This window comes from Myxine glutinosa, chromosome 2 (assembly GCF_964187855.1).
Source record: "Myxine glutinosa chromosome 2, kmMyxGlut1.1, whole genome shotgun sequence".
Taxonomy (NCBI): domain Eukaryota; kingdom Metazoa; phylum Chordata; class Myxini; order Myxiniformes; family Myxinidae; genus Myxine; species Myxine glutinosa.
In genome coordinates this window covers 45,810,111-45,837,764 of record NC_136262.1, presented here as the reverse complement: position 1 = coordinate 45,837,764, position 27,654 = coordinate 45,810,111, and the positions used below count along the sequence as shown (strand labels likewise).

General features: G+C 43.4%; 2 protein-coding genes across 2 annotated transcripts in view; both read left to right on the top strand.

Moving 5' to 3' along the window:
• Window positions 1-18,836, top strand: part of LOC137421846 (regulating synaptic membrane exocytosis protein 2-like) — a 317,464-nt gene extending 298,628 nt beyond the window's left edge. The window contains exons 21-24 of the mRNA XM_078773225.1: window positions 1,067-1,179; window positions 6,345-6,446; window positions 10,934-11,073; window positions 15,817-18,836. Of these exons, the coding sequence (XP_078629351.1) occupies window positions 1,067-1,179; window positions 6,345-6,446; window positions 10,934-11,073; window positions 15,817-16,029 (568 nt within the window). The 3' untranslated portion in view covers window positions 16,030-18,836. The remainder of the gene's footprint in view (window positions 1-1,066; window positions 1,180-6,344; window positions 6,447-10,933; window positions 11,074-15,816) is intronic.
• LOC144888195 (uncharacterized) overlaps window positions 1-27,654 on the top strand; it is a 588,989-nt gene that overhangs the window by 365,026 nt on the left and 196,309 nt on the right. The gene's annotated exons all lie outside the window — the stretch shown is intronic.

Here is a 27,654-nt window from a genome sequence, read left to right as displayed (position 1 = left end):
ACCTGAGCTCCTCACCACATACAAGGCTTTCATCCACAGCTCAATGGAATACTGCTCTCCCCTCTGGGTTGGTGCTCCTGCCTCACACCTAGCAAGGCTTCCCGCTGTTGAAACCAAAGTTTTCAGAATCATTGGAATTTCCTGTGATGAAGTTAACTCTGAGGGTCTTTCACTGACTCACCACAGGCAGGTTGGTGGTCTTTCTGTCTTCTACCGACTTGCTCCCCCAGCTCTGTCTGTGCTCTGTCCCCCAAATATTCCTACAGGTCGCACAAGATCTGCCAGCAACCTTCTTCTGGTGAAATTGCCAGAATCAAGACTCTCTGCTCACCTTCACTTTTTAATTCCTCTTTACTCCCGCCTCTGGAACAAAATCCCTCCCTCTCTTCAATCCCACGCCTCCCTCCAGGTCTTTAAAACAGCTGTTCACCACCATCTCTTATCTTCCCCCATCCAAAACCTTTATCTTTTCTACGCCCGTTAATTCACCCCCGACCCACTTTTTTGAAATACCGACTTCTTTCCTGGAAGTCCTAGCAGTGTCCATGTGTTTTTTACCTCTCCCACCCCACCGCCCCTCCTTCCCACGCCTCTTCCCCCAAGCCCTCTCCCTCCTACAGATCTCCCGATGTCCCTGTTCTCTGCTGTTGTACTTGTGTGCTTCCCTCTCTCTCCCCATCTTGTCTCCTGCTCCCTTTATTGTATGTTTTATGTGACTGTTTGTTTTTTTTGTGATTAATGTTAGCTCTTATATGAGCCTCGATCTTGTATACAAAAAATATATATACCTTTCACAGCCACCTTTGACAACAGACGTCCAGATTGTGATGTGAATGAAGTTGCTTCTTAATTTGTGTTTGAGTCCTGTTTGTTTGAGTTTAAGCCTGTCACAAATATATCGTTACATCTTCTTAATTGTGATTGGCAGCAGTCTGAATCTGATGACAACCGGATGTCCAGGACAAGAGCAAACTTAAAGGATTTGAGTTTCTCGGCTTTGTTGATGTGATTGGCTCTCATGAGTGTCAGACCGAATGCTTATGCCCCCCCTTATGCTGTACCACAGCATGACATTCCCAGGGCTTATGTTTGGAGGTGGTTTTCAGATAACGGACTTCCTCGAGGGATTGGGTCCTGCACAGCTGGTGGGACGACAGATGCTCGCATCGTCTTCCATCGGTAAGCCAATTTATTTATAAATCATCTTTTCTTTGTTACCTGTCGTACTAGCTTGTGATTCCTTCGTCACTATATTGCCAGCAATTTATTCACTTCAATGTTTTCAATCTCGTCAGATCTCTAAGGCCAGGTAAACTCAATCCTGCTTAGTACCTGGATGAGAGACCTCAATTGGAGGATGTAGAGGTCAAAGGATGGGAACAGAGATAGGTTATTAGCATGTTCACCACTGAGCTGTTTCGTCATTGCTTTGTTCCCTTTGTGTGGTGTAATCGTGTTGGAAAAGATGCCCGCGACTCTCCTCCTTTCACAAGGCACTGCACACACTCCACCGCGTCGAGCAAAATTGACAAATCAGATGCACGGTGGAAGAAACAGGAGTCCTTTTCCACCTGCATGTATTTTTCCACCTTTTCCACCTGCTTTTCCACCTTTTCCACTTGCAGGAGAATGAGGGGGAATACTTGTCCCGACCAGTTATCCATTGTTCTGACTTTTTTTTGTATACATTGTTGAGGCTTGTGGAAGAGCTAGTACAGTGAGCAGGTCAGGATATAGCAGACAAAAACAAGATGCAAAACGCGCATGCAAAGTGGTGGACAGGTTGGACACAGAAGGAAACTCCAAGGAGGGAAAACTACAAAATTGGAAGGAGGATTTTGGTGGGGTTAACGAGGGTAGAAAAGAACATGGTTTAGGATTGGGGATGATCTGATGTGGTGGTGAACAGCTGTCTTGAAGACCTGGAGGGAAGAATGAGACTAAAGGGGATGTGGAAGTTGATTCCACAGGTGGAAAAAAAATAGAGGAACAAATGAGTGGAGGTGAGCAGTAATCCTGGATTTAGGTAGTTTCACCAGAGAGATGGTGAGAGTGTGAGATTTGCCAGGATTGAAAGGCATATTCCAAGTGTTGGACCAGCTTGTGATTGTTTTAACGTCTGAAAGGAGGGAAGAGGCTGCAACCTGCTGTCATGATAATGGTTTGTATTGAGTTTGGATACTTTCGAATACATGCTACTCAACTGTACTGTCACGCTGGTTTATGTGTCCCTTGGGGTCGACGACGTGACACCTGCCTGTCTGAATGAGGATGTCACGGCATAGGGTGGAGTCATCTGCAAATGGATAAAGAGGATTTTCCTGAGAGTCAAATAGATCATTTATGAAGATCAGGAAAAGGAGTGGGCCCAGAACACTGCCTTGGATCACACCAGCCTTGACAAGGAGAGGAGATCAAAGGAATCTGTTGAGATCCACCCATTGGCTATGAGAGTAGAGGAAGTTGGTAAGCCATGTGTGAGGTTGGCCTTGAATGCCATAGGTAGACACAGTTTGGAGACCAAGGCAGGATGCCAGACAGTATTAAAAGAACGAGATATGTCCAGAGAGATGGCCCTGATGTCATGTCTGACATTGAGGGCCTTCATCCATTGTCCAAGTTGGAACAGAATGTCCAAGGTGGAGTGACCTTGTCTGAAACCAAGTTGGTGATCTGAGATGAGGTTGTTGGAGAAAAGGAAGGAATTAATATCATCTGTGATGATAGATTGATTACATATCCTTGACGATGATTGGAAGTAAGCTGATATGTCTGTAGTTGATGGGATCAGTTTTTGCTCCTTTTTATGTGGTGCAGTCATTTTGGCAGATTTCCAAGCAGATGGAAGATGACCTAGTGCAAATAACAGGGTAAAAAAGGGCAAAGAGAGAATGTGCAAGAACAGTAGAGCAGGATTTTATGTTTTTATGACAAATATTTAAGCAAAAAGACAAATAAAGCAAATGGAAAGTTAAGGGATGGTGAAACAGCGCTGTGTTCCATTACCAAGCAGCTTGTAGAGTGCTCGCCATATAGCTTAAGCACTCAAGCAAGCACTCCAACTGAACGGTTGATAAGGAGTGGCTGGCTTGGCAAGCAATTAGTGATGTATACCACAGCGGAGATCAGGCATTCAATGATGAGTGCCTTATCGTAATTATTTTCATTGAACTCAATGAAGTTTCACTTTAAGCACATTCCTTCATGTTCTCTTCACTCAATATAATTTCCAAGTCGGAGAAAAAGTAACGTTTAATGCTCTGGCAATTTGGAAATACAGAGAAGAAGGGATGAGAGCCTTACTTGCCTAAAGTAAATATGTAAATACACTGAATTATAGGAATCGTTCATTTCTAAACATTTCCAGATTTCACTCCAGATTTTGACATTTATTCACTCCACGAGATATGATCCTCAAATCCAAAATAGTATTTTGATTGTATATGGTACTTGAATTAGTCCATGAGAAGTCATCGAAAATCGGCAAGGCTTCATGAGAAGGCTGAAACAAAATGGCGGAGTATGACCTGTTTTTTATTTTAATTTAATAAGCCTGTCAATTATCTTCAAAAGGGGTGTTTAATATACACAGTGCCTCCAGAAAGTATTCACACCCTTGACTTTTTCACATTTTGTTGTATTGTAGCCTGAATTTAAAATGGCTTAAATGTAGATTTTTTGTCACTAATCTACACATAATAACCCAATAACCCATAATGTCAAAATGGAATTTAAAAATATATTTACGGTTTTCGACCGGTGACAAAATACCTGTGGCACGATATCAGAACCGCTCAGAATCGGGTTAGTCTGCTTGTTAATGGCTCGGGCTTCGGATTGCTAAACCGCTCGGCAATTTCCATCTTGTCCGGGGTCCGAGCAGGAGTTATCTCCCTGCTTCACGGCCAGGGGTAGCACTCAGGTATTTGGGACTTTATTGACCAATCACCCTGGCTACTCCCGACCGGGGAGGAGCGTTATAGCTTCTAGGGTTGGGGGAACGGCCAGCTTAAAAGACAAGGGGATTAACCCCCCCTTGGTAAGGGGAGCGCCGACCCCGGATCCGCAACAATGTATATTTGCAAAATAATTTAAAAATGAAACATAGAAATATCCAATTTACTTAAGTATTTAACCCCCTGAGTCAGTACTTCGTACAAGCGCCTTTCGCAGCGATTACAATGTTGAGTCTTCTTAGGTATGTCTGTATCAGCTTTGCACATCTGGATTTGGGGAGTTTCTCCCATTCGTCCTTGCAGATTTGCTCAAGCTTTATCAAGTTGAATGGGGAGCGTTGGCGAACAGCAATCTTCCAGTCTTTCCACAGATAATCAATGGGATTCAAGTCTGGACCTTGGCTGGGACATTCAAGGACTTTCACATTCTTATTCTGAAAGTCTTTTCTAGTGTTACTTTGGCTGTATGCTTGGTATCAATGTCCTATTGGAATGTAAATCTTCGCCACAGTCTAAGATCTTTTGCATTCAGAAGCAGGTTCTCCTCAAGGATTTGCCTGCATTTGGCTCCATTCATTGTTCCCTCAGTCTTGTTCCCTTAGTCTCACAGTCCCTGCCACTGAAAAGCATCCCCATAGCATGATGCTACCACCACCATTGTTTCACAGTAGGGATGGTGTTAGATGGGTAATGAGCTGTGCTGGGTGATGAACTTTGCATTCAGGCCAAAGAGTTCAATTTTCATCTCATCAGACCACAGAATATTTTGCCTCATGCTCTCAGATTCCTTGACGTGACTTTTTGCAAACTCCAGGCATGCCGTTATGTGCATTTTTCTCAGGAGTGAATTCCGTAAGACCACTATCCCATAACGTCTAGATTTGTGAAGTGCTGCAGAGACTGTTGTCTTTCCGGCAGGTTGTGCCATCTCAGCCAAGGAACTCTGTAGTTCTGTCAGAGTGGTCATTGGGTTCTTTGTCACCTCTCTGACCCAGGTCCTTGCCTGATTGCTCAGTTTGGATGGATGGCCATCTCTGGGTAGTTCCATATTCTTTACGTTTCCTCATGATGGAGCTCACTGTGCTCTTGGAATCTTTCAACACTCTAAAAAATGTTGTGTACCCTTCCTCAGATCAATGCCTCCTCACAATTATATCTCAAGGTTCTACAGACAGTTCCTTGGACTTCATGGTAGAGTTTCTGCTCTCACATGCACTGTCAACCTAATAACCTGTTGTAGAAGGGTGTGTTTCTTTCTAAATCATGTCCAATCAATTTAATTGGCCACAGGTGTACTCCAATAAAGTTCTAGAGAGATCTAAATGACTATTGAAGGAAATTGGATGCACCTGAGCTGAATTTGGAGTGTCATGGCAAAGGGGTTGAATACTTATTGACTCAAGATATTTCAGCTTTTCATTTTTAATTATTTTGTAAGAAGATCTAAAAAAAAATTCCACTTTGACATTATGGGTGAGGTATTGTGTGTAGATCAGCGACAAAAAAATCTCAATTTAATCCATTTTAAATTCAGGTTGTAACAACAAAATGTGAAAAAAATCAAGGGGTGTGAATACTTCTGAACACACTGTGTGTGTGCATATATATATGTATATATGCGTCTTTATCCAAGCCAATTGAATCTGGATTACCGATTTAACAGCCGTGGCCAAATTGTAGAATTTGGAATGATCTTGACTTCAGTCCGATAAGCTCCAGAGCATGCTCACAATGTCAGTCGGTAGCTGGTGAATAGCCGGGAAAGCTGCATTCGGAGATCTGTGGTGTTCATGCTTCATGCTCCCAGACGGTCTGCGAGAGTCGCTCCTGAGAGACCGACCATTTTAGCAGTGACATTCCAATTTGGTGTATGCCATACTTCAAAGGTGGTTGTAAGCCAATTTTCCCATCGACATTTATATCGTGAGAATTGAAGATCCTATGGTGCAATCTCCAAATGAATCGGAGATTGTTAGATTCAGTTGATTGCAAGAAGGGGTTAGTGCATATAATATTAATAAATTGGGGGGATTAAAATGGATGGGATATGATACAAATCAGCATAGGCCAAATGGCCTCTCCTTGCGTCTTGGTTTCCTTCTCCTGAGGATCCTTTTTATTTGTAAAACTATTTTCTCCAATCAGGAACTCGATTGGGAATTTGTCACAGCTTAATTGCAGGAACTTTATCATCATGCTCAGCCAGTTCAATCAGCCGAGCATCATGAAAATGACCCCTTGAGTGAACTTGTCCTATCCCATCTTTTATTTGGTGGGCATGATTTGCAATAATTTGCTGTATTTTTTTAGTTCTGAGCACTCCAGCTGCAGAATGTAGTTGGAATGTTTTCTCATTTTCACGGCTTGCTTTCATATTTTCTTTCGCAGGAGAGATCCAGATCAGCATAATCGACCGGAAGGGGCAACTTGAGGTCGAGGTGATACGAGCAAAATGCCTTTTGGCAAAACAATCATCAAAATCGCTTCCAGGTTGGACCTTTAAGTCAAGCCGGCCATGTGGTGACGTTAAAGCTGCTCTCAACCTTTCGAGTTGAACATGGAAATAAATGCCACAAATGTAGTAGGCGGTTAAATTCGTGTACTTTTGTAAGTTGGACCCTTCTTTTGTACTTTTGGACCTTCGTGTACTTTTGTAAAAGTAGAATGACATTTCTATTTTTACCCTTCTGTTTCCTCTCCATCAGTAATTTGTCTCCATATCTTCCTTTTCATTTTCGCATTTTATTGTATGCAAACTTGAGGCTCATGCTATAGCAAGTTGACAAAGGGGTTAAAAGGCAATGTAATTACAGTGTGGCCACAGTTTGATATCATAAGCCAGGGATAAGCAAACAACAAAGGGAACGGAGGGGATGAAACACGTTCACATGCAAGCAAGAGGATTAGGTGAAGTAGGGGCGACATGAGATGGTGGCGCACCACCTGCTTGAAGCCCTGGAGGAAAGAGTGCAATTGAACAATCTCCAGAAAGCATCTCAATAAACGGGAGTAAAGAGGAACAAAAGAGTGGAGTTGTGTGTAAAGCAGATTTGAGGAGTTTAACAAGGACGGGGTTACTGGAAGAAGACATTATCTTGGAGAATCTAGGGAGGATCCTGGCACTGAGGGAGCAGAGGGACCGAGACTGGAAGAGAAGCGGTAAAAAAACAAAAAAAACAAAGGCGACTGACCTGCCTGTGATGTGAGAGCAAAAGGCCTGGTTTACAATTCTCATCAACATTCCTTACAATTCAACTCGTTGAAAAGCTGGCTTTGAGACTTCATGAATCATATTGACCTGTTCTGTGAGCATGGGTGGTTTTAAAAGTTCGCGCGATAAATTTTGAATCTCATCAAACAAAGCAACAGCCACATTATGTTGAGCCCATAGCTGAATTCCATTTACTCTGATTTAAATGTTATAGTTGTACACCGCTTCTTTCCTATTCCATCTCCAGGTGCTGCATGACATCATTGCTGGGCACTGAAGGGGCCCGGCAATGACGCGCACTGAAAGGGAGTACTCAGTTTTCACTCCGTTTGCTTGTTTTTGGTTCACGAGTTATCAAGTGACCACTATATTCGTCATGTGTGTGCGTCTGTGTGTGTGTGTGTGTGTGTGTGTGTGTGTGTGTGTCCGCAGCATAACTACCTGATGATATCATCCGATCTTGATGAAACTTGGGTGGGAGGTTGATATCATAATCTAGTTTTGTCCTGCCTCGAGTGGGCGTATTGCGCCCATTGTGGGCGGAGCCACGCCTGAAAAAGATGTATTTTTAGGGGGTAATCGAGTTCAAGCTACATCTTCTCCGAGGGGTTTTGTGGAATCTGACAGGGGTTTCGATATTTGGTTAGGCCAATGTCATGTGTCTAGCCCCACGGAGCTCGATTTTTCATTTTCGCCCCGAGGTCAAGGTCACAAGGTCACGAAATTTAGAAAAGTCGATTTTTGATGGTTTTATTACATTGTTCGCTTCCTGATAGGGTGAAATGTCGTACATGATTTTATATTATCACATTCATAATGAAATACAAGTTTTCCAACAAATTTCAGAATCTTTGACCTTTGAAGGTCACAAAAGTCAAATTTTCAAAGTTGTCGGAATCGAACCAAATTTTCGGTATTGTGTAGCTAACTAAGCTCATAACTGATTATACATTATTTTCTATCTCATTTCAAGGTCAGTAACCTTCGTTTTGACATTTCAATGTCACAAAGGTCAAATTTTCAAAGTTGTCGGAATCAAACCGAATTTTCGGTATTGTGTAGCTAACTAGTCTCATAACAGATAATACATTCCTATTTATATATTTTCAATGTCGGTTTTGACTTTTAAAGGTCACAAAGGACGGCCATTTCAAAGTCGTCCGTTCTTTGTCATTGAATACCGCTCGCTCATGAACCATCGTCGTCTCCTGACTTGTCTTTCTTGTTTTCTTGTTTTCTTGTTTTCTTTCTTGTTTTCTTGTTTTCTTGTTTTCTTGTTTTCTTTCTTGTTTTCTTGTTTGTCCAGGCGATATATCAGCCATCCTTTGAGCTAGAAAGATGAAATTTGAGCACAATAGTGAGTAAGTACTTTGTCAAAAACGGTATTTATATTTTTTGATTAATCAATTAATTGATTTATTATTTAATTGTTCGATTCATGACTTATTTAATTACTTTTCAAAAACTTACAGCTTCGGATGAAACAGTGGTGGTTTAGGTATTCTATTAGCCAATTTATTAAGAAATTAATTATTTTACGATTATTATTTATTTATTTCAATTACGAAATTGATCACTTATTGTACATCGCTCCCTCCCAATTTCATCTCCATGTGCTGCATTGCAGCAATACCGTGGCGGGGGAAGGAGGGGTGGGAGTGGGGAGTACATGGTATCAAGCAAGCAAATGAACACTACTAGGAATTTCAGGAAAGAAGCACTAACACCTGTTCTAACCTACACTAACACCTGGACCACGCTAATTTGGCATACTAGCGAATTCATACCCCTTCAAATGTAGCAGTATTTGATGGCAATGTGGAGGCTGGTACAGTACAAACATCTGGGTAATATTGATGGTATGCACTTAGCTGGTTGCAGCCTCGAGGTAATGTGCTACCAATGCCGAGTCATCTGCATAAATGAGGTCGCGCACACACACGCAGCGGCATTTGTACTTATGTAAATATATGTAATTTCAAATTAGAAAAATGTGTATGTATTTTTTGACATGCGCCTTATTTCACCTTTTTAGGTGTGTTTTGGATAAATAAATAAAATTGGTGTACACAGAGTCAAGGCTCGTGTACACATTACACACGAGAACATGCACGGATCCATAAAACAAACAATAAATAAAGGGAGCGAGAGACAAGAGGAGGAGAGAGAGGAAAGCATACAGCACAACAACAGTAGAGAACAGGGACGTCGGTAGATCTGTGGAAGGGAGAGGGCCGGTGGCGAGGGAGGGAGGGGTGGAAGAGTGGCGGGGGGGGGGGTACATGGTATCAAGCAAATGAACACTACTAGGAATTTCAGGAAAGAAGTTGGAGATTGAAAGAGGTGGATTTGGGGTGAATTAACGGGGGTAGAAAAGATCAAGGTTTTGGATGGGGGAAGATAAGAGATGGTGGTGAACAGCTGTTTTAAAGACCTGGAGGGAGGAGTGGGATTGAAGAGAGTGAGGGAGTTTGTTCCAGAGGCGGGAGAAAAGAGGAATGAAAGAGTGAAGGTGAATGGAGAGTCTTGATTTACGGATAGACAAAGTAAAGTGAGAGTGTGAGATCTGTCAGGATTTGAAGACATAAGATTCTAAGAATCTTGATCATGGAATGCTCAGTTATGTTTTTGTGGATGTCGGCGGTAAAGGGTCCAAAATTATGCCACTTGGCATACGTAAAGGTCGATTGCCACCAAAACAAAATAATCTCTGACTTTGCCTTTCGTCATCATTAAACATCAATCAAATGGAGGATAAAATTATGCAAATAACTCTCTGCAGTTATGATCATTTATTTTTGCCCCATTTCCCCCACTTTTCCATCCAGAGAATCCTTTGTCCCTTTCCCATTAGTTGTCCCCTTTTCTTCCCATGGAGGGGTGAGGGTTATGAGACCATGGCACATCCTCTAGTTTTGAACCATGCATTGCTTTTAGTTTAAGAGTGCATTGCTGTTGAGGATCATTGTTTAATGAGTACTGATGTTATATTGCACTTGATGTATATTTACCTCCGCGACCAAAGATGGATGGAGGTTATGTTTTCACACCTGTCTGTCTGTCCGCTTGTGAACAAACTTTATCAAAAATTTGTGGACGGATTCGGACGAAATTTGGCAGAGATGTAGCGTATTTAACAAGGACGAAATGATTAGATTTTGGTGAAGATCTGGATTCGGATCCGGCTACTAGAATTTTTTAATTGATTCTTCACCATTGGGAGATAGGGCCAAAAACGATACATAGCAGGATATCTCAAACGGTTGTGGACGGATTTGGACGAAACTTGTTGGACCGATTGGGAGTCTGACGAGGAAGATTCGATTCGATTTTGGTGAAGATCTGAATATGGATTCGGATATGAGAATTATTTAATTTATAACGGGTATTCTTCACCATTGGGAGATTGGGCCAAAAACGATACATAGCAGGACATCTCAAAAGGTTATGGATGGATTTGGACGAAACTTGTTGGACAGTTTGTCTGTGTGACAAGGAAGAATCGATGCAATTCTGGTGAAGATCCGGATCCAGCTAGTATAATTTTTTTTTTCGTTAATCTTCACCATTGAGTGTTTTGGGCAGTTTTGTCCCTTTCCCATTAGTTGTCCCCTTTTTGGTTTTGGGCAGTAACTAACTTTCTTTCACTGGACAGAGTAAAACAAAGAAATTTGAGGGTTAAATAATGCATCATCAATTATTTGAGGCTTCACAGAAGCCGGTAGGGACTGTGGGTGTAATGGTGGATGCTCTGTGTTTCGGGCAGCTCCTTACGTGAAGGTGTACCTGCTGGAAAAAGGCATGGTGATTGCCAAGAAGAAGACCAAAATAGCACGGAAGACACTTGATCCCCTGTATCAGCAACAACTGGTGTTTGACGAAGGGCCTCAAGGGAAGATTCTGCAGGTGAGTTTCAGATTCACACACACACACACACACATACACACAAACACACACACATACACACATACACACAAACACACACATAGGACCTTCCTCCCTAACCCCCTCCTCTCTCTCTCTCTCTCTCTCTCTCTCTCTCACTCCTCTTTCTCTCCTCCTCCACTCTCTCTCTCTCCCTCCTCTTTCTCTAACTTCCCTCTTTCTCCTTCCTCCCCACTCTCTCCCCACCTCCCGTCTCCTCTCCTCCCCCCCAGTCCCTCACTCACCTCCCTCTAACCCCCCACTCGACTCTCCACCCCCCTCATTCCCCTCTCTACCCCACTCCCCTCTCTCTTCCTCCCTCTTTCCTGTAGCCTCCCCTGCCCCCCTCTCTCCCTATCCTCCCATCACCACCATCTTCTCCTCCACCTCCCTCACCCTATATGTCTGCTCTATCCTTTTTAAATGTTGCGCATCAAACAAGGACACAACATGCACCATATTTAAGATGTTTCACAGAAGTCATTCCTTTCTGGGATTTGAAGTGATGGGATGTATATTTGTGTGTGTGTGTGTGTGTGTGTGTGTGTGTGTGTGTGTGTGTGTGTGCGTGTATGATATATATACACACATACACACAAACACACACACATGACCTTCAGAAAGTATTTACACCCTTTGTGACGTTTTTCACATTCTGTTGTCACAGCCTGGATTTAAATTGGATTGAATTGAGATTTTTTTGTCACCTGTCTACGCATTATACCCCATAATGTCGAAGTGAAAACGTGTTTTTAGAAATTTAACAAACTTGTGTAGCTTTTATTGGTTGTTTTGTGCAGCTTTCTTCGGCTATACAAACATGGGAGGAGTTAATTTATGTAAATGTAATCATATATATGTGGGGTAATTTTTTTCTACAACCTGTAAAATCTTTATTTTATTTCAATTTAATTACATACTGAACTTGAACACTGTAGAACACAATGCTCCTTTTTGGCACTTTTAAAACCCTTCTGTTTTGCAGTACTTGGAAAAAATATTTCCGCATTTTACGTCATTACTACCAATCAAATTTGCTGCTCGTAGATCTGGCCCATGTCCTTGTTTCTCAAGACATTGGCGGGGGGGGGGGGCATGGGGGGGGGGATGTGCTATATGAACTCTCTACTTGGTCATGTTGTTTAAGTCGATTGCGTGCAGCATATTGAACTGCGCGTATTCAAGGTTATTGATAAGATTGTAATTTTAGCTCACTATTATCCTTTTTAAAAAATTCAGTCGATATTTGAGGTTAATGCTTAATTAACTGTCTGCCATCTACCCAATGAAGTGTAAATAAATATCCTCATGTCAATTGAACTCCAAAATCGATTTCATTCAGGGTTTAATAACGGGTGTCAAGTTGATATGTGCTCATCCCATAATAGAATACATTTACTCTATCCTAAAGGAGATTTCACTACTCACAAACCGTCAATCTATGTTCGCAAAAGATGCTTCAATTTCCTATACTAGGGCATGCCCGTACTATATCTATATCTAAAATTATATCCCCCCCCTCTATTTACATGAAATGGTTTGGTCCAAAGCGAACGGCTTGCGAGTGGTGACAATCCCCCCCCCCTCTATTTACATGCAATGGTTTGGTCCAAAGCGAACGGCTTCCGGAGTTTGGTAAAGAAATCGCCATCGCGTGCACAAACGCGCAGGAAAGCGAATGAAACGCAAATTCGTTTTTATTAGTTGTAAAACATAGTTTAACGCCAACATAGTTTGCAAACGTGAAATAAATGAATACGCTCTCAAATGTGCCATCCGAGGCAGAGTGTGCCCGCCACGTTCGGCACACGCGATCGTTCGCTGCTCTCTGATTGGTTGAATCGTTTTTTGGACATAGCTCGGTAAGTAATTGTCCGATTAATATGAAACCTTGAAAAGGCACATCCTCGGGTCCCCAGCAATATACCTGGCAAGTTAAAAGTATATCGGACCCGTGGTTGTCGAGAAACAGCGGTCACAGACAAACGTACAGACAGAGATTACTGGAATTATAGATATAGATATATATATATATATATATATATATATATATATATATATATATATATATATATATATATGTGTGTGTGTGTGTGTGTGTGTGCAGACGCATTCATGTCATCATTGGACAGGAAAGAACTCTGGTCAATTTTCAATTCTCTCTGCACGCAAGGCTATGAGCAGTAACTTTTTCCCTCCTGTTAATGAGGAACACCAATCAAGATCTTGATTATTGGTAGTGGCATCATTTGAGGCGAAACTAAGCTTTGGCCATCGTGGTCTATTTTATATAGGATTAAAACGCTTTAATTTTGTGTCACTCCTTATTGATGATGGAGGCACCTATGACGTCATGTCGAATGACCAACTCTTGCAAACTCGATTCCCCCATCTGTAGGCCATTTAACTTCTTGACACTTGTGATGATCTGGAGATTCAGCAAAATCCATTCCACATTTGCAGATTCACGTCATAGTAAGAGCTCACAGTTGGGTCATGTAAAGAGCTCACGTCTAATTTGTCATGGGCAGATTCAATTCCTGGAGGAAGGATATTCATAATTGATAAAGGGAACATGAACCTTGTGTTCGCTTAACACATAAGGTGGCTGGCTTGAGATCTTAGGGTTCTGAGTTAGAGCCCCTCACTCTGTCATGCCATCGAATTAACACCAGGTGGGTTTACTCGGCCTGTCATCCTTCGAGATCAGCAAAATGGGTACCAGCGGACTGGTAAGAGAGGGCATTGCATAAGTGGCACAGCCGCGCCTCCTTGAAATGATGCAACCAGCAGCCACAAACTGCACATGAACCACCAGAGAGGGAACTAAAAACACAGGAAGTGGTTATTTAGTCTAAAATGCTTGTCAGGTCCGAGTTTAGTCTGGATCATTATGACATACAGGGATTTGGGAGATTTAGCAATGGATATTTTATTTGTTCATTTATTTTGTTCTTAATTGTTTTATTACGCCAAACCTTTTCCAATTATTAGTCGCCATTGGACTTAGTCCGAAAAGGGGGCTTATGGAGGGTCTCGTCCATCTGCCGCAACCATATCTTGGAGATGTATGGACCGATTTTGTTCATACTTGGCAGAAAGGCAAGACATGATGGCATCCACATGCACATAATTTTATTTCGCAATGCGATCAAAGATAACTGACTGGCGGCCATTTTAGTTTTTATAAACCCGATGTTGAACATGTCCTCAACCCTTTCTCGGACATGCATTTACTGATGTTGTTCAAACTTGGCACACAGATAATGAATGATGGATTTCATGTGCACGTCATTTATTTTCGAGATCAGATCCAAGATGGCTAACTGGCGGCCATTTTTTTCCCTTAAACTTGTCCCAAGCCATGTCTTGAACATGCATGGACCGATTTTGTACAAACTTGACCTGGAAATACAATACATGAGAGTATGCATATGCATAAGACTTTGTTTTGTAATCCGACCAAAGATGGCCGACCGGCGGTCTTGAATTCTGTACAGCAAAATTACAAAAAACACAAAAAAAATTATGCCTTTTTCTTCTTGTTATATCTTTAATTTGGTCAGGTGAGCAAAACTATGCTCTGAACACCTGATAAATCTCTAGGTCATACCATGGTATTGGCTCGATAGTTTGGTCTCGAGGCAGATAATTGTTAATTCTCCTAATATACAACTTGACATTGATGCCACACTATCTCACAGGTGCTCTCTCTGTCTGTCTGTCTGTCTGTCTGTCTCTCTCTCTCTCTCTCTCTCTCTCTCTCTCTCTCTCTCTCTCTCTCTCTCTCTCTCTCTCTCTCTCTTCAATCTGCCCCTCCCCCTTCCTTCTTGAATACTGTATTCCCCTTTCTCTCTCTTGCTTTCCCTCTCTATCTTTGATGTACCATACTCTTCAGAGCTCCCGGGCCACTGAAGCAGCTTCCTGAGCAAGGATAATGCTAGTGGGTGGTTTGCCATTGCCTTTCCAGTTGTAGTTAAGGCAGAAATTTAGAATTTGGCTATGGTGCCGACGATCTTGCCTACTTCTTTGTGAAGGACACCATTGGGTCTTTAACATCCACCAAATAATTCTGGCATGTGGGCCACCTGTTTTAGCGTCCATCCAAGGGGGTTCGGCACACTCGTTGATGACTCACTCTGCCTGTGAAAACATCAGGATGACAGTTCATAGCTGGGTCGGGATTCAAACTCGGGCTGGACAGCTTGGAGGCAAGTGTGCATACCTCCAGGCCATCCTGTCAGCCAATTCTCCTTTTCGAAGAAGATGCTATTTAATGTGTAAATTTAAATGATGTAAATTTAAATTGTCTGCTTTGAAGACCCGGGTCTAAAATACTGGGTCCTGTCTAGTTTGAGTAAACTGTTTGAAATATTTTGAAATGTGAAAGGAGAAAAGGGACACACTTCTAATACAGATGATATCACATCCAAAGGTGTATTGAGCAGTTATCCGGTAAAGGTAGTAGTTGTAGTGATGGTGGATCATTTCAAAAGGGCAATAAATCAGTAAATGGAGGCTGACAGGATATAGCTGGCTTGGACATATAGTTAATAAGGTTATTTTGACCCTTGTACTTGACATCTTGTCTCCCTTGTCTTCCATCAATGCTGCTTTGTCTGCCGATCATCATCTTGTCTGTTGATCCTCCACACATTGTCTGCCACTTAATGTTATCAACCTGATTACACGATTGATGCTAACCAAGCTTAATCACACTTCTAGGTGATCGTGTGGGGAGACTATGGCCGCATGGACCACAAGAGCTTCATGGGAGCAGCACGTGTGCTGTTGGAGGAGCTAGATCTCTCCAACATGGTCATCGGTTGGTACAAACTTTTCCCAGTTTCATCTCTGGCTGACACCACATTGACACCGCTGACCCGTGGGACTTCACAGACCTCTCTGGAGAGCACGTCATCCATTGCCCGAATGTAGCAGAGGGCGTTTCTGTTTGTTGGAATGACAACCTGAAGGGAAGTAGAGACCATGTCAGAACCATAAATGCTGGTTCTCCTTTCATGTTTGGTGGACCTGCTATTAGACGATATAGCAGGTCTGTCACCGTCAGATACTCCAGGCTTCAACTCGATCTACTCCACACAACCTACAATCAAGTCAGGTTGCTGAATGATGTGCATTTCCTTTGCAGAAGGCGCTGGAGGGAATTGGAAGGGGGAGGGTTGGAGTGGAGGAGGAGGAGGAACTGGAAAAGGTGAAATGAGGGGAGGGGGTGATAGGTAGGGGGTGAGCACGGCAGGGCGGTCCAGGAGACTATAAATGTAATTCATAAGCACTTGTCATTTACAATGTGGAATAACATGACAATAATGAATATTAAGCTTTAAATTTGAGAAATATTTGTGTTAAAGCAATAAGCCAACACATTGCTTATTCCTGATTGTTTTGTTTTTTGGCTCAATACAAATCAAAGTAATGTGTACATATATATGTATTTCAGGTTAAGGTTTTAAAGAAGCTGGAGCGCTTTTTGACATTTGAGTTTTATTGAGGTTGGGTAGGGACGTTGGAAAATGCGTTTACAATATATGGGAATGCCATTTCATTTCTACATTCCTGAACAAAGTGTAAGGTTAAACTATGCACAGCTGTATGCATCTTTATTTGTTTTGTATGTGCGTTTTTATTGCCATTCTTTGGAAGAAAAAAACGTCCTCCGAGCAGCAGTATTGGCTCTGCAGCTTATTTCAAGTTAAGCCAGTTCTGTAATGCCAAAAATACGAAGGTTGTGTGCTGTGCATGTGCTTTTGGAAGAGCCACCTGCAGGGGTCGTGCATTTCGCTTTGAGGGGCCTCCCGTAGCTGAGTACGCTGGTCCGTGCCCGCTTTGGTCTGTGCCCGCTCTCCCCATCCCAATGCCCTCCCGGGCGGTGTCCAGACATCACGTGGCAACTTTGGGGATCAATTTAACGTTAAAATGTCAGTGAAACTTCCAAGTACATCGAGCGCCAAGGCGTACAAGGCTCAGAGCGTTTAAAGGGTTAAATGTGGGCGAACGTCCAAGCACATCGAGCATGTCTGTGTGTGAGGCTCTGTGTGTTGAAACGTTTAAATGTTGGTGAAACTTCCGAGCACGTTGAGCATGTCGGTATGCGAGTCTCAGCGCATTTAAACGTTTAAAGTGGACGTCGGTGAAATTTCCAAGCACATGAGTGTCGGGGCTCCCCAGAGTACTTAAATGTTCGAGAAACTTCCAAGCACATCAATTGTAGAGGCATGCGAGGCTCACAGCGTGTTCAAAAGTTTGAATGTTGATAAAACTTTCAAGCACGTGGAGCATAGAGGTCTGCGGGACGTTCTTATGCTGTGAGAATGTTTACTGGTGATGCAAACTTTCCTTCATTTTTACCAATAATTTCAAATAACTGTCAAGGCCAAAAATTCGTTTCTTTCCTCCTTTAATTTCCTTCCCCTTGCTCGTTTCCATATCCAGGGCACCGTTCGTTTTTGGATATCAAAATATTCCTTCACGATATTTAAGGCACCGAGTGTCGATTCCATGTATGATATGGATTCATTTTTATCCTGCGCACACAATAGGAGTATTTTTGCATGCTCGGACCTCGGAGGCCGGAAACGCGTTTTTGCAACACTGACATGTAAGCAGTGCATGCCATGCCGTCCAGTTCCTCTCTCGTGTAAATATCCATCAGCCTCTGAAAGTACAGGTGAAATGAGGTGTGCGCATCATCTTCATCGTCCTCCAGCATCGCACAGCAATGAGGTTTCCTTGCTGAGCGTTTATCTTCTCCCGTTCTGTTCTTTCTCCAACATTGGTTTACACAAAATGACGCAATATTTGTACATCAACTTTACCCGTTGCATGTCATTTGCACTCAATTAAACTTGAATATACTCAAATTTGTTAAGTTATTTCTTCTTCTTTTTTTTTTGACTTTACCAATTATTTATTATTTTGACTTCTGCAAGGTCAAAATGTGTAAATTGATGCATGTTTTGCATTGATGTGAATGTAAAATTGTCTTTGTTTGAAGCATTATTGTATACATTTGTATTTAATTATATGGCAAACATTTTTTTTTCCTTTTTTCTTTTTACGATGGATCCTTCAAAACCGGCTTTCCTCATTTTGCCAAGGAAAGGCGCATTTGCAGGAAAGGTTCGAAGTCTCGGACCTATGGGACTTGGGCATCTTACTGCCATTTTAAATGGATCTCAGACTTAGGCCTAATTACGAACCCTGAGCACGTCTTTCTTAAGTGTTCCATTGCGTTTTCATCCCTCGTCTCGTCTGGACGCGATTTTTGTAAACATTCGTGTTTTCGAACCCTGCACAAATGACGTATGTAACTGGCAATGTTATTTTTGGAATAATAAATGACAAAACCCATGCAATTCGTGCTCAATAAGTTGAGGTTATTAACCGCTGGCTTTTAATATGCCATTGTGTACAGGGACATGGAGTTTCCTCCAGTCTGTGTCTGGGGTTGGGGCCTGAGGGGTTCAGCAGCACACGAGTTGTTGGAGCTCCTCTTCCGCCCACCTGTAATGCACGCCCGATAGTCGTGCAGGGTTTGTGCTTGTTCGTGCGGAGATTTGCATATTTTCTACGTCACACCAGTGGTTACGTCATGTGTCGAAGAGGCTTGTGAATTAAACTCCATGTGGCTCGTGCGTGTGCGGAAAAGGACCGCGCGTGTTAATGAAGAGTTACAAGTGGCATTATCTTGTACTGTTTGGAAATAAAAATGGCTTTTTACAGTGCCAACTTTCTATAGAGTTTCTTTTTCAAATTGCCAACCTGTGCTAGCCAGCACGAACACTCATATTGCTGCTTCTTTGTATTCCCAGTAAATTACCTGCAAATTTGTCGTGGTCAATAAATCTCCGACTTTACGAGTATAATGAGTTGAAAATGTTTGGGAGAAATCATTTAGTCAGGTTAAGTAAAACAAATATTTTGTAATTTTTCACCAACCCTATTGTTTTTGTTTAAAACCCAAATTTTTAGTTTTTTTTTTCGTTTTTTTTGAGACACCGACTGACTCTAAAATATAGAATTACATTTACTAGTGGGGCCATCCGTGGGAATCCCACGGGAATGGAGGTGTATCGTTGCGATCGGTGCAGCCGTTTTTGCGGTACCCGGGACAATAACGTTAGGCGGGAGTCCAAACGTGAAAATGCTGCAGACCAAAGCTGAAATTGGAAAAACAACATAACCTATTTTACTCCAGGGCTAATGGCTCCTCCAGCAATATAACCCCTCCAGGAGGTCCCAGGATTACGCACCCAAAATTTCATTGCGATGAGTTCAGCCGTTTTTGCGGTACCTGGGAACGGATGAACAGACAGATGGACGGACATTTGGTGAATTATAGTAAGATAGTCTCCAAAACGAAACTTGGTGGATAGGTTGAGTGTGCGATAAGGATGAACCGATTTGATTTTGGTGAAGATCCGGATCCGGAAACTAGAATTTTGTAAGTGATTCTTCACCATTGGGAGATAGGGCCAAAAACTGTATAAAGCACGATATCTCAAAAAAGTTAGACTGGTGATGACAAAACTTGGTGGATGAGTTGTGTAGGTGACGAGAACAAGCCGATTAGAGTTTGGTTCAGTTCAGGATGCAAATCCGGCCTATCAGTGGGATACAAAGCGTAAACTGTTCAACCTGTCGGAGGTATGCGCTCCATCGGGTGCCATTCTAGTATGAAGGAATGATCCGTTGGGGCCTATGCCCTGAAGATGGCAAACTACAAAATATTTTGTCACTTGCTTGCACTTCATCAAGATCGAACGTGCTTACACCTTTCCTTCATAAACCCATTGTAATGTAATAAGTTTAAGATCGGAGATCTCGCGAGATCACGGCGAGGGCACGTCTTTTCGAAGCTGCTCCATGCGCTCACGCTTTCGAAGCTAAGTGATATTTCTCAATTGTGTTTTTGTCAAGACTGTATCTATCTTTCGGTGTATGTACCTGTAGCGTATCTTTTGGAAAATTTTCGGTGCTAATTTTTCGTACATGTATACACAATCGTCGGTTAATGGTATCGAGTATTCTGCGGCCTAGTACTCGTAGGCTTAGACTACCGTACCGTCTCCGACCTTGTGGTTTGTTTTTCTCTCAGCGATTCGTCGAATGCGCTGAAATTATTTTCGTTCTCTGTTTCGTACCAGTCGTTCACCCCGTACCTCCTTGTTTAATATCTGTACTCACAAAAAAAAAAAAAAAAAAAACCCCCAAAAAAAACATTTCCTTCCCAGGTCTTATTCGTTTATTTGTTGTTCTTTTTGTTCGTTCGTTCTTCGTTCGCGATCACGCGGTTAGAAATGTATAATCTCTCCCCTGAACAACTATTTTCTCTAATATATCATAACACCCTTTTCTTCTTTTCCTACAAAAGGATGCTTTCGTCTTGCTCACCAAATCTATTCATTCCAAAAAATATATATAATACCATCTCTTACAGTTCCTCCTTTCTACATTCCCTAAACTATCCAGAACTCCACCCCTCCTCCAGTGTCCTCAAACGTATTTTTGACTCGAAGGTCTCAAACTCATTTTGCAAAAAATGTTCGTTTCCCATGAATCGTCCACTTTTCAAAATCCAATCTCACCCCTCCCCTCCAAATCCTCCCCATCACCCATCCCTTTCAAATCTCCCCCCTTGCCCCTTCCCTCCCCTCCCTCCTAAACTCCTCCCACACCCCTCCCCTCCGAGACTCTCCCTCGCTCCTCCCCTCCTAGACTCCCCTCTCACCCCTCCTCCTCAAAGCATCCTCCCTGCTTCTTCCTCCTTCCAACTTTCACCTTCATCTCCCCAAACCTTCTGCCTTGCTCTTCCCCCTCCTCAAATAACACCTCACTGTGCCTCACCCAATCTCCATCAAACCTTTTGTCCGCCCCATTCTTCCCTTTCTCCAAGCTATTCTGAAATCTCTGACACACCTTCAACAGCTCTCCCTACCTCTTCCTCCTCTTCCACATCTTACCCTACCCCTCCCCCCCTCTGTTCTGGACCCGATGCTCCCCCTTCCTCTTCATTAACGGTATGGACCTCAAACATCCGGGGCCTTCGCTCAAACTTGACTGACCTCTCCATACAGGTTGCTTCTGACAAACCAGATGTGATCTGCTTAACAGAAACTTTCCTCCTTCATGATGTCTCTGATGCCTTGGTATCTCTCCCAGGTTACTCCCTCCTCCGGTATGATAGACCTGAGCCTCGTCCTGGAGGTGGGGTTGCTATCTTTATAAAAAACTCTCTTCCTCACTCGCCCTCCACTGCCCTCTCTCCACCTCACCCCCAGGAATACCTTTGGCTACGGCTTCCCCTTCGCTCCCACCTTTTGTTCATATGTGTGTTGTACCGTCCACCAATCAGCGATGACTCCATCTACATCTCACTGTCTGATAATATGGACCAACTTCTATCTACCCATCCCAACTCTCTCTTCCTCATATGTGGTGATTTCAATTGTCACCATGCCAGTTGGCTGGGTGTGGGTACCTCTCTCACCAGCCATGGCTCTTCAGCAAAGGACTTCTGCGACTCACTGGGACTGACACAATCTGTCAATTTCCCGACCCGGATCTCAGTCAACGGAGCATCTTCTCTTCTGGATTTGGTTATGACAAACTTCCCTGAAAATGTCTGCTGCTCTTCTTCTGCTCCAATCGGCTCATCTGATCATGTGCTTGTCAAAGTGGACATCTCTCTGACCATTCTCAAAGAGCCTCCTCAGCGTCGACGAGTCTGGCATTTCACTCAGGCCAACTGGCACGGTCTTCAAGCAGCCATCAATCATCTGGACTGGTCTCCCATCTCTACCGCCTCTGACATCAACTCATCCTGGGAATTCTTTCAAAGTAAATTGCTCTCTCTCATGCACAGATTTATACCATCTCGTCTTCAGTTGTCATACCCTTCCTCCCGTCCATGGTACACGGAATCTTGTGGTGAGGCTGTTGCCCTGAAACAACTTGCTTTCGTCTCCTGGAAAGCAAATCCAACGGAAGGAAATCTCATTTCCTTTCACAAAGCCCGAAACAAGTGTGTGTCCACCCTCAGGAGAGCCAGGAAACAATATCTCACCATTCTCAAGACCGAACTCTCTTATCTGTCTCCCTCTTCCAAATCAAGGTGGCGTCTGGTCAAATCTGTTTCTGGGGTTTTGTTCCCCCTCCATCGCCTCCCTCACCTCAAACGGCTTAACGGCTGACTCCGCACATGAAAAAGCTGAATGCCTCAACTCTGTGTTTGCCTCTAAATCTTGTGTCCCAAACCCATCCCTCTCTGTACCCACCGTACCCAGTCGTACCCAGCTGCTCCTGGACTCTGTGTCCTTTCCTCCTGACAAGGTGGAAAAGTTTCTGTCAACCCTCGACTCTGATTCTGCAACTGGTCCTGACGGCATCAGCCCACGGGTCCTAAAATCATGTTCTTCTGCTCTTTCACTCCCTCTTTCTGTTCTCTTCACCCTCTCTTTTGCTCAAGGTCATCTGCCATCTGCTTGGAAATCAGCCAACATCACCGCTTTGCACAAAAAAGGTGCAAAAGCAGATCCCAGCAACTACAGACCAATCAGCCTTCTCCCAATTATCAGCAAAGTCATGGAATCCATCATTGCTTCAGATATTAAATCTTTCCTCTTCTCCAATGGCTTGATCTCTGATCATCAATTTGGTTTCAGACCTGGTCACTCTACTCTGGACATGCTGCTTCTGCTTTCTCAACAATGGATGGAGGTCCTCAACGCCAAACAGGAAATTAGAGCTGTCTCCCTTGACATTTCACGTGCCTTCGATACGGTCTGGCACCCTGCTCTGCTCTCCAAACTCTCCTCCTTTGGTATCCATGGAAATCTCCACGCATGGCTGGCGGACTTCCTCTCTGGTCGTAGTCAACGTGTGGCCCTGAATGGGTTTCTCTCATCTCCTCTTCCTGTTCAGGCTGGAGTTCCCCAAGGTAGTGTTCTGGGCCCTGTGCTTTTTCTGGTCTTCATCAATGATCTCTCTGACTCTCTTGAAAATCCTCTCTATCTCTTTGCTGACGACTCTACTCTCTGTCGCTCCATTCCTCATCCCTCAGATCGGCAGTCTGCAGCCTCCTCACTCTCTGCAGACCTGGACAAAATCACAGACTGGTCAAACAAGTGGAACATGTCTTTCAATCCTGACAAATCTCACACTCTTACAATGTCTCTCCGAAAGGACCGACTGGACAACCCTCCCATCTACTTTCTCAACAATCCTCTCCAAGAAGTTCTGTCGCTCAAGCTTTTGGGTCTCACTATCTGCCATGATCTTTCTTGGGAAAACCACATTTCCAAGCTGGCCTCCAAAGCCAGTCGCCGACTGGGCATCCTCCGTCGTGCGAAGTCCTTCCTTGGCACACCTGAGCTCCTCACCACATACAAGGCTTTCATCCGCAGCTCAATGGAATACTGTTCCCCCCTCTGGGCTGGTGCTCCTGCCTCACACCTTGCTCGGCTTCACGCTGTTGAGGCCAAAGCTTTCAGAATCATTGGAATCTCCTGCGATGTAGTCAACGCCGAGGGCCTTTCACTCACTCACCGCAGGCAGGTTGGTGGTCTTTCTGTCTTCTACCGACTCCTCTCCGGCCTTGCTCCCCCAGCTCTCTCTGTGCTCTGTCCCCCCAATATTCCTTCAGGTCGCACAAGATCTGCCTGCAACCCTCTTATGGTTAAACTGCCAAAGTCTAGGCTCTCTGCTCACCTTCACTCTTTCATTCCCCTTTTCTCCCGCCTCTGGAACAAACTCCCCCACTCCCTTCAATCCCACTCCTCCCTCCAGGTCTTTAAAACAGCTGTTCACCACCATCTCTTATCGTCCCCCATCGAAAACCTTGATCTTTTCTACCCCCGGTAATTCACCCCAGAGTCCTTGCAGTGTTCATATGTTTTAATCCTCTCCCACCTCCCCCCAAGTCCTCCCGATGTCCCTGCTCTCAAATGTTGTGTTTGTGTCCTTCCCCCTCTTCCCCCTCTCTTTTGTGTCCTTCCCCCTCTCTCCCCATCTTGTCTGCCGCTCCCCTTGTTTTTTGTGTTTTGTGTGTCGGTTTGTCTTTTTGTGTGATTAATGTTAGCTCTTTCACGAGCCTCGATCTTGTATACAAAAAAAAAAAAAAAAAAAAAATGCACATTGGGAAGAAACCTCTTCATTTTCTGTGCATTGATTAATTCTGATGATGAAAGAGGTAAAAATAATGAATGGAAGGTTCACCAAATGGCAGAATATCAACTGCTCTGCCCACCAAAAGATCAAAAAAGTAGTAGACATCAGTGTACTTTAACTTGAATTACAAGGACATTAGTAGGCAATGGACAAACATGCATGGTATGTGGAATTTGAACCTGGGCTCTTCCTACTTCAGGAGCCAGAGGGTTCAGATGGGAACACCAAACAGGTGAACCGAAATCTCGTACAATGCTGTTTCAGATTTAAAAGTAGAAGTAGGAAATGGAAATTATGATACAAGTTGATGGGAGGAGATAGGAATAAGCAGGAAAAGAGAAAAAAAAACACAGAAAAAGTCTTGCAAACTTGCTTTAGCATCCATTCGTTGTTGACATTGCTTGGTCCTCGATTGTGGAGGAGAATTGAGACTTCACAAGGATATTTGACTGTCAATGATTACGGTAACATATTTGATCTTCTAGTTGCATCATTACTCTGGTAAGGCAATGTCGATGAGGCAGTTCCCCAATCAAATTTGGCAAGATCTTTGAATTTTGACAAGGGACTGGCACACAATGGTCTGCTCTTTTCGAAAGGTATTTAACCTCCACAACCAAATAAGCAAACAGATGGGACAGCAAGTTTAACAGGTGTTCCGTAACTAGTGGACAGCACAAAGCCAAGTGGGGTACCTCATCTGTCTTGTCAACTCCATAATGTCATATGAAATATACCCAGAACATGTGAACAGTATGTTCTTGGTTTCTACACTTCTTCTTTTTTTGTATACAGAATCGAGGCTCGTGTAAGAGCTAACACATTGAACATGAAAACATGCACAGACACATCAAACATGCAACGGAGGGTGCAGAAGACAAGAGGGGGGGGGGGGGGGGGAGAGGGAAGCACACAAGCACAACAACAGGAGAGAACAGGGACGTCGGTAGATCTGTGGAAGGGGGAGGGCTGGGGGAGGAGGTATGGGTACACGGTATAAAGCAAATTAACATTTCTAGGAATTTCAGGAAAGAAGTTGGGGATTTAAAGAGGTGGATTTTTGGTGTTTTAACGGGGTTAGAAAAGATCAAGGTTTTGGATGGGTCAAGATAAGAGATGGTGGTGAACTGCTGTATTGAAGATCTGGAGGGAGGAGTGGGATTGAATACATTCAAGAGATTGTGGGAGTTTGTTCCAGACGTGGGAGAAAAGAGGATTGAAAGAGTGAAGGTGAGCAGAGAGTCTTGATTTTGGCAATTTCACCAGAAGAGGGTTGCTGGCAGATCTTGTGTGTTCTGCAGGAATATTTGGGGGACAGAGCACAGACAGAGCAGGGGGAGCAAGGTCGGAGAGGAGTTGGTAGGAGACAGAAAGACCACCAACCTGCCTGCGGTGAGAGAGAGAGAGACAGAGAGAGACTTGACTTTTGAGGGTCTTTTATTATAAAAGTATAAAAGGAAAACAAGTAATACAATAACAGTCAACAAAAATAATTAAATCGAGGGACAGAAAGTCATGAGATATTAATTAAAGCACCAAAAAAAGTTCATCTCCCTCCACCTTACACAGGACTTCAGCTTTGCACCATTTCTGAACAAAGTGATTAACTCAAGAAGTCTCTCGGTAAAAGTGAAATTCAGTTTTAAGACGGGCAAACACAAAACCTTGAAAGGCTAACAAAACACTGCATTCCTGTGAAGTTATCCCGGAAACCCTTCTCTTCCGGGTATATCGTGAGCTTCGCCTCAGCAAGCAAGAAATTAACAATTTGAGATCCGACATTCTCGTTAGACACAGGCATGCAGTACACAAAATGACAGAAGGAAAAACAAAAACCGAAATTCCGGAAAGTAGATATCAGGAGTTGAAAGAGTGCAGCCAGCCTTTGGCATCTGACATACGCGTGGAAAGTGTCCTCGGAGTGATGGCAAAAAGGGCATTCATCAGGTAACACAAGGTTCAGTCTTTTCAGAAACACGTTGGAAGGCAAGGAATCGTGTGCAAGCCTCCACTGTATGTCCCCGGCACGTTTAGACACGGGTGACGTGTACATCGAGGACCAGGTAGGAGATGATGGAGCCCCTGCAGGCAGAAGCTTTTTCCAGTGGGTGGTCAGTGGGCTATTGGGGTTGGCAGAAATAACAACGTTAAGGCATTGCATGTACAGAGCAGCCTTTGTACAGGCTTGTAGAGGCTTTGTGGAAGGAGCACCAGAAAAACAAAAATCAGGGAAGTCAGGGTGCATTGTTTTTGTGTTTTGAACATCGTGCAGTAGAGGCCACGATAAATTAAAAGAGTTAAACACTTTAACAATTGAAAGAAGAAGTTGTCCAATTAATCGAGCTGCGGTAACATTGCAAACTTCCAAAATCTGTTTAGGGGTCTGCCATTCAGAATGAGTATGGTTAACAAAGTCCCCGACAAGGAAGAAACCAGATTCAATAAAGGATTGAATTAGGGACCTACTTTGGCAGTCATGACAAAATAGGCTGTTGTACAAAACTGGTTCACACATTAGGTTCCAAAATTTATACGTGTCCTTGTTTCGTACTGGAAGGAGGCACTGACCGGCATTCACGAGACTTCGATAAAAGGAGGGCAGCAAGGAGATGTCTATTCGCTGCAGATCGAGTAGAAAGAGCTTGGGGCCACACCTGAGCTTACCAGCTTGCTGCAACAAGCAAGAAGCCAGGGTCCCACAGACAGGACTTCCTTGTACAGAAGTCGGTGCAAGGTGGTTAGTCGAAAAGCCAGTATTTTACTGGTAATGTCCACAAGTCCTTGACCCCCTTTATCCAGAGGGACACTTAGAAGATCAGCTCGAAGCCGGTGCATTCCATCCCAGAAAAAATTCACAAGGATACGCTGCAAGTTAATGGCAAGCAATTTGCGCGGTTGTAAGACAGCCATCCGATGCCAGAGTTTGGAAGCAGCCAAGTTATTAATTTTATCAGCACTCGACCTCTATAAGACAGTAGGCTGGACAATCTTTTCCAACAATTAAGGATATGGGAAATTTGATCAACCATCTGATCACAGTTCTTTAAGGAAAAGGTCTCATCACTGCAAAGCATTAGGCAGGGAAGGTGGGATAAATAACCCAGAAGGACCAAGACACAAGGCTTTACTCTTACTCCAATTGACAGTAGCAGAAGATGCCAAATTGAATTCACATAGAACACTTGTGAGGGCAACAATGTCAGACTGAGTGTTGACAATCACACACAGATCGTCAGCATACGCAAGCACCTCAACAGGATTAGCAAGAGGTGCCACCGAGAACCCATAAAGTTTGTGGCGTAAGTGAATCAGCAAGGGTTCAATAGAAAGTAAATACAGGTACCCGGAGAGAGGGAAACCTTGTCTAATACCTCG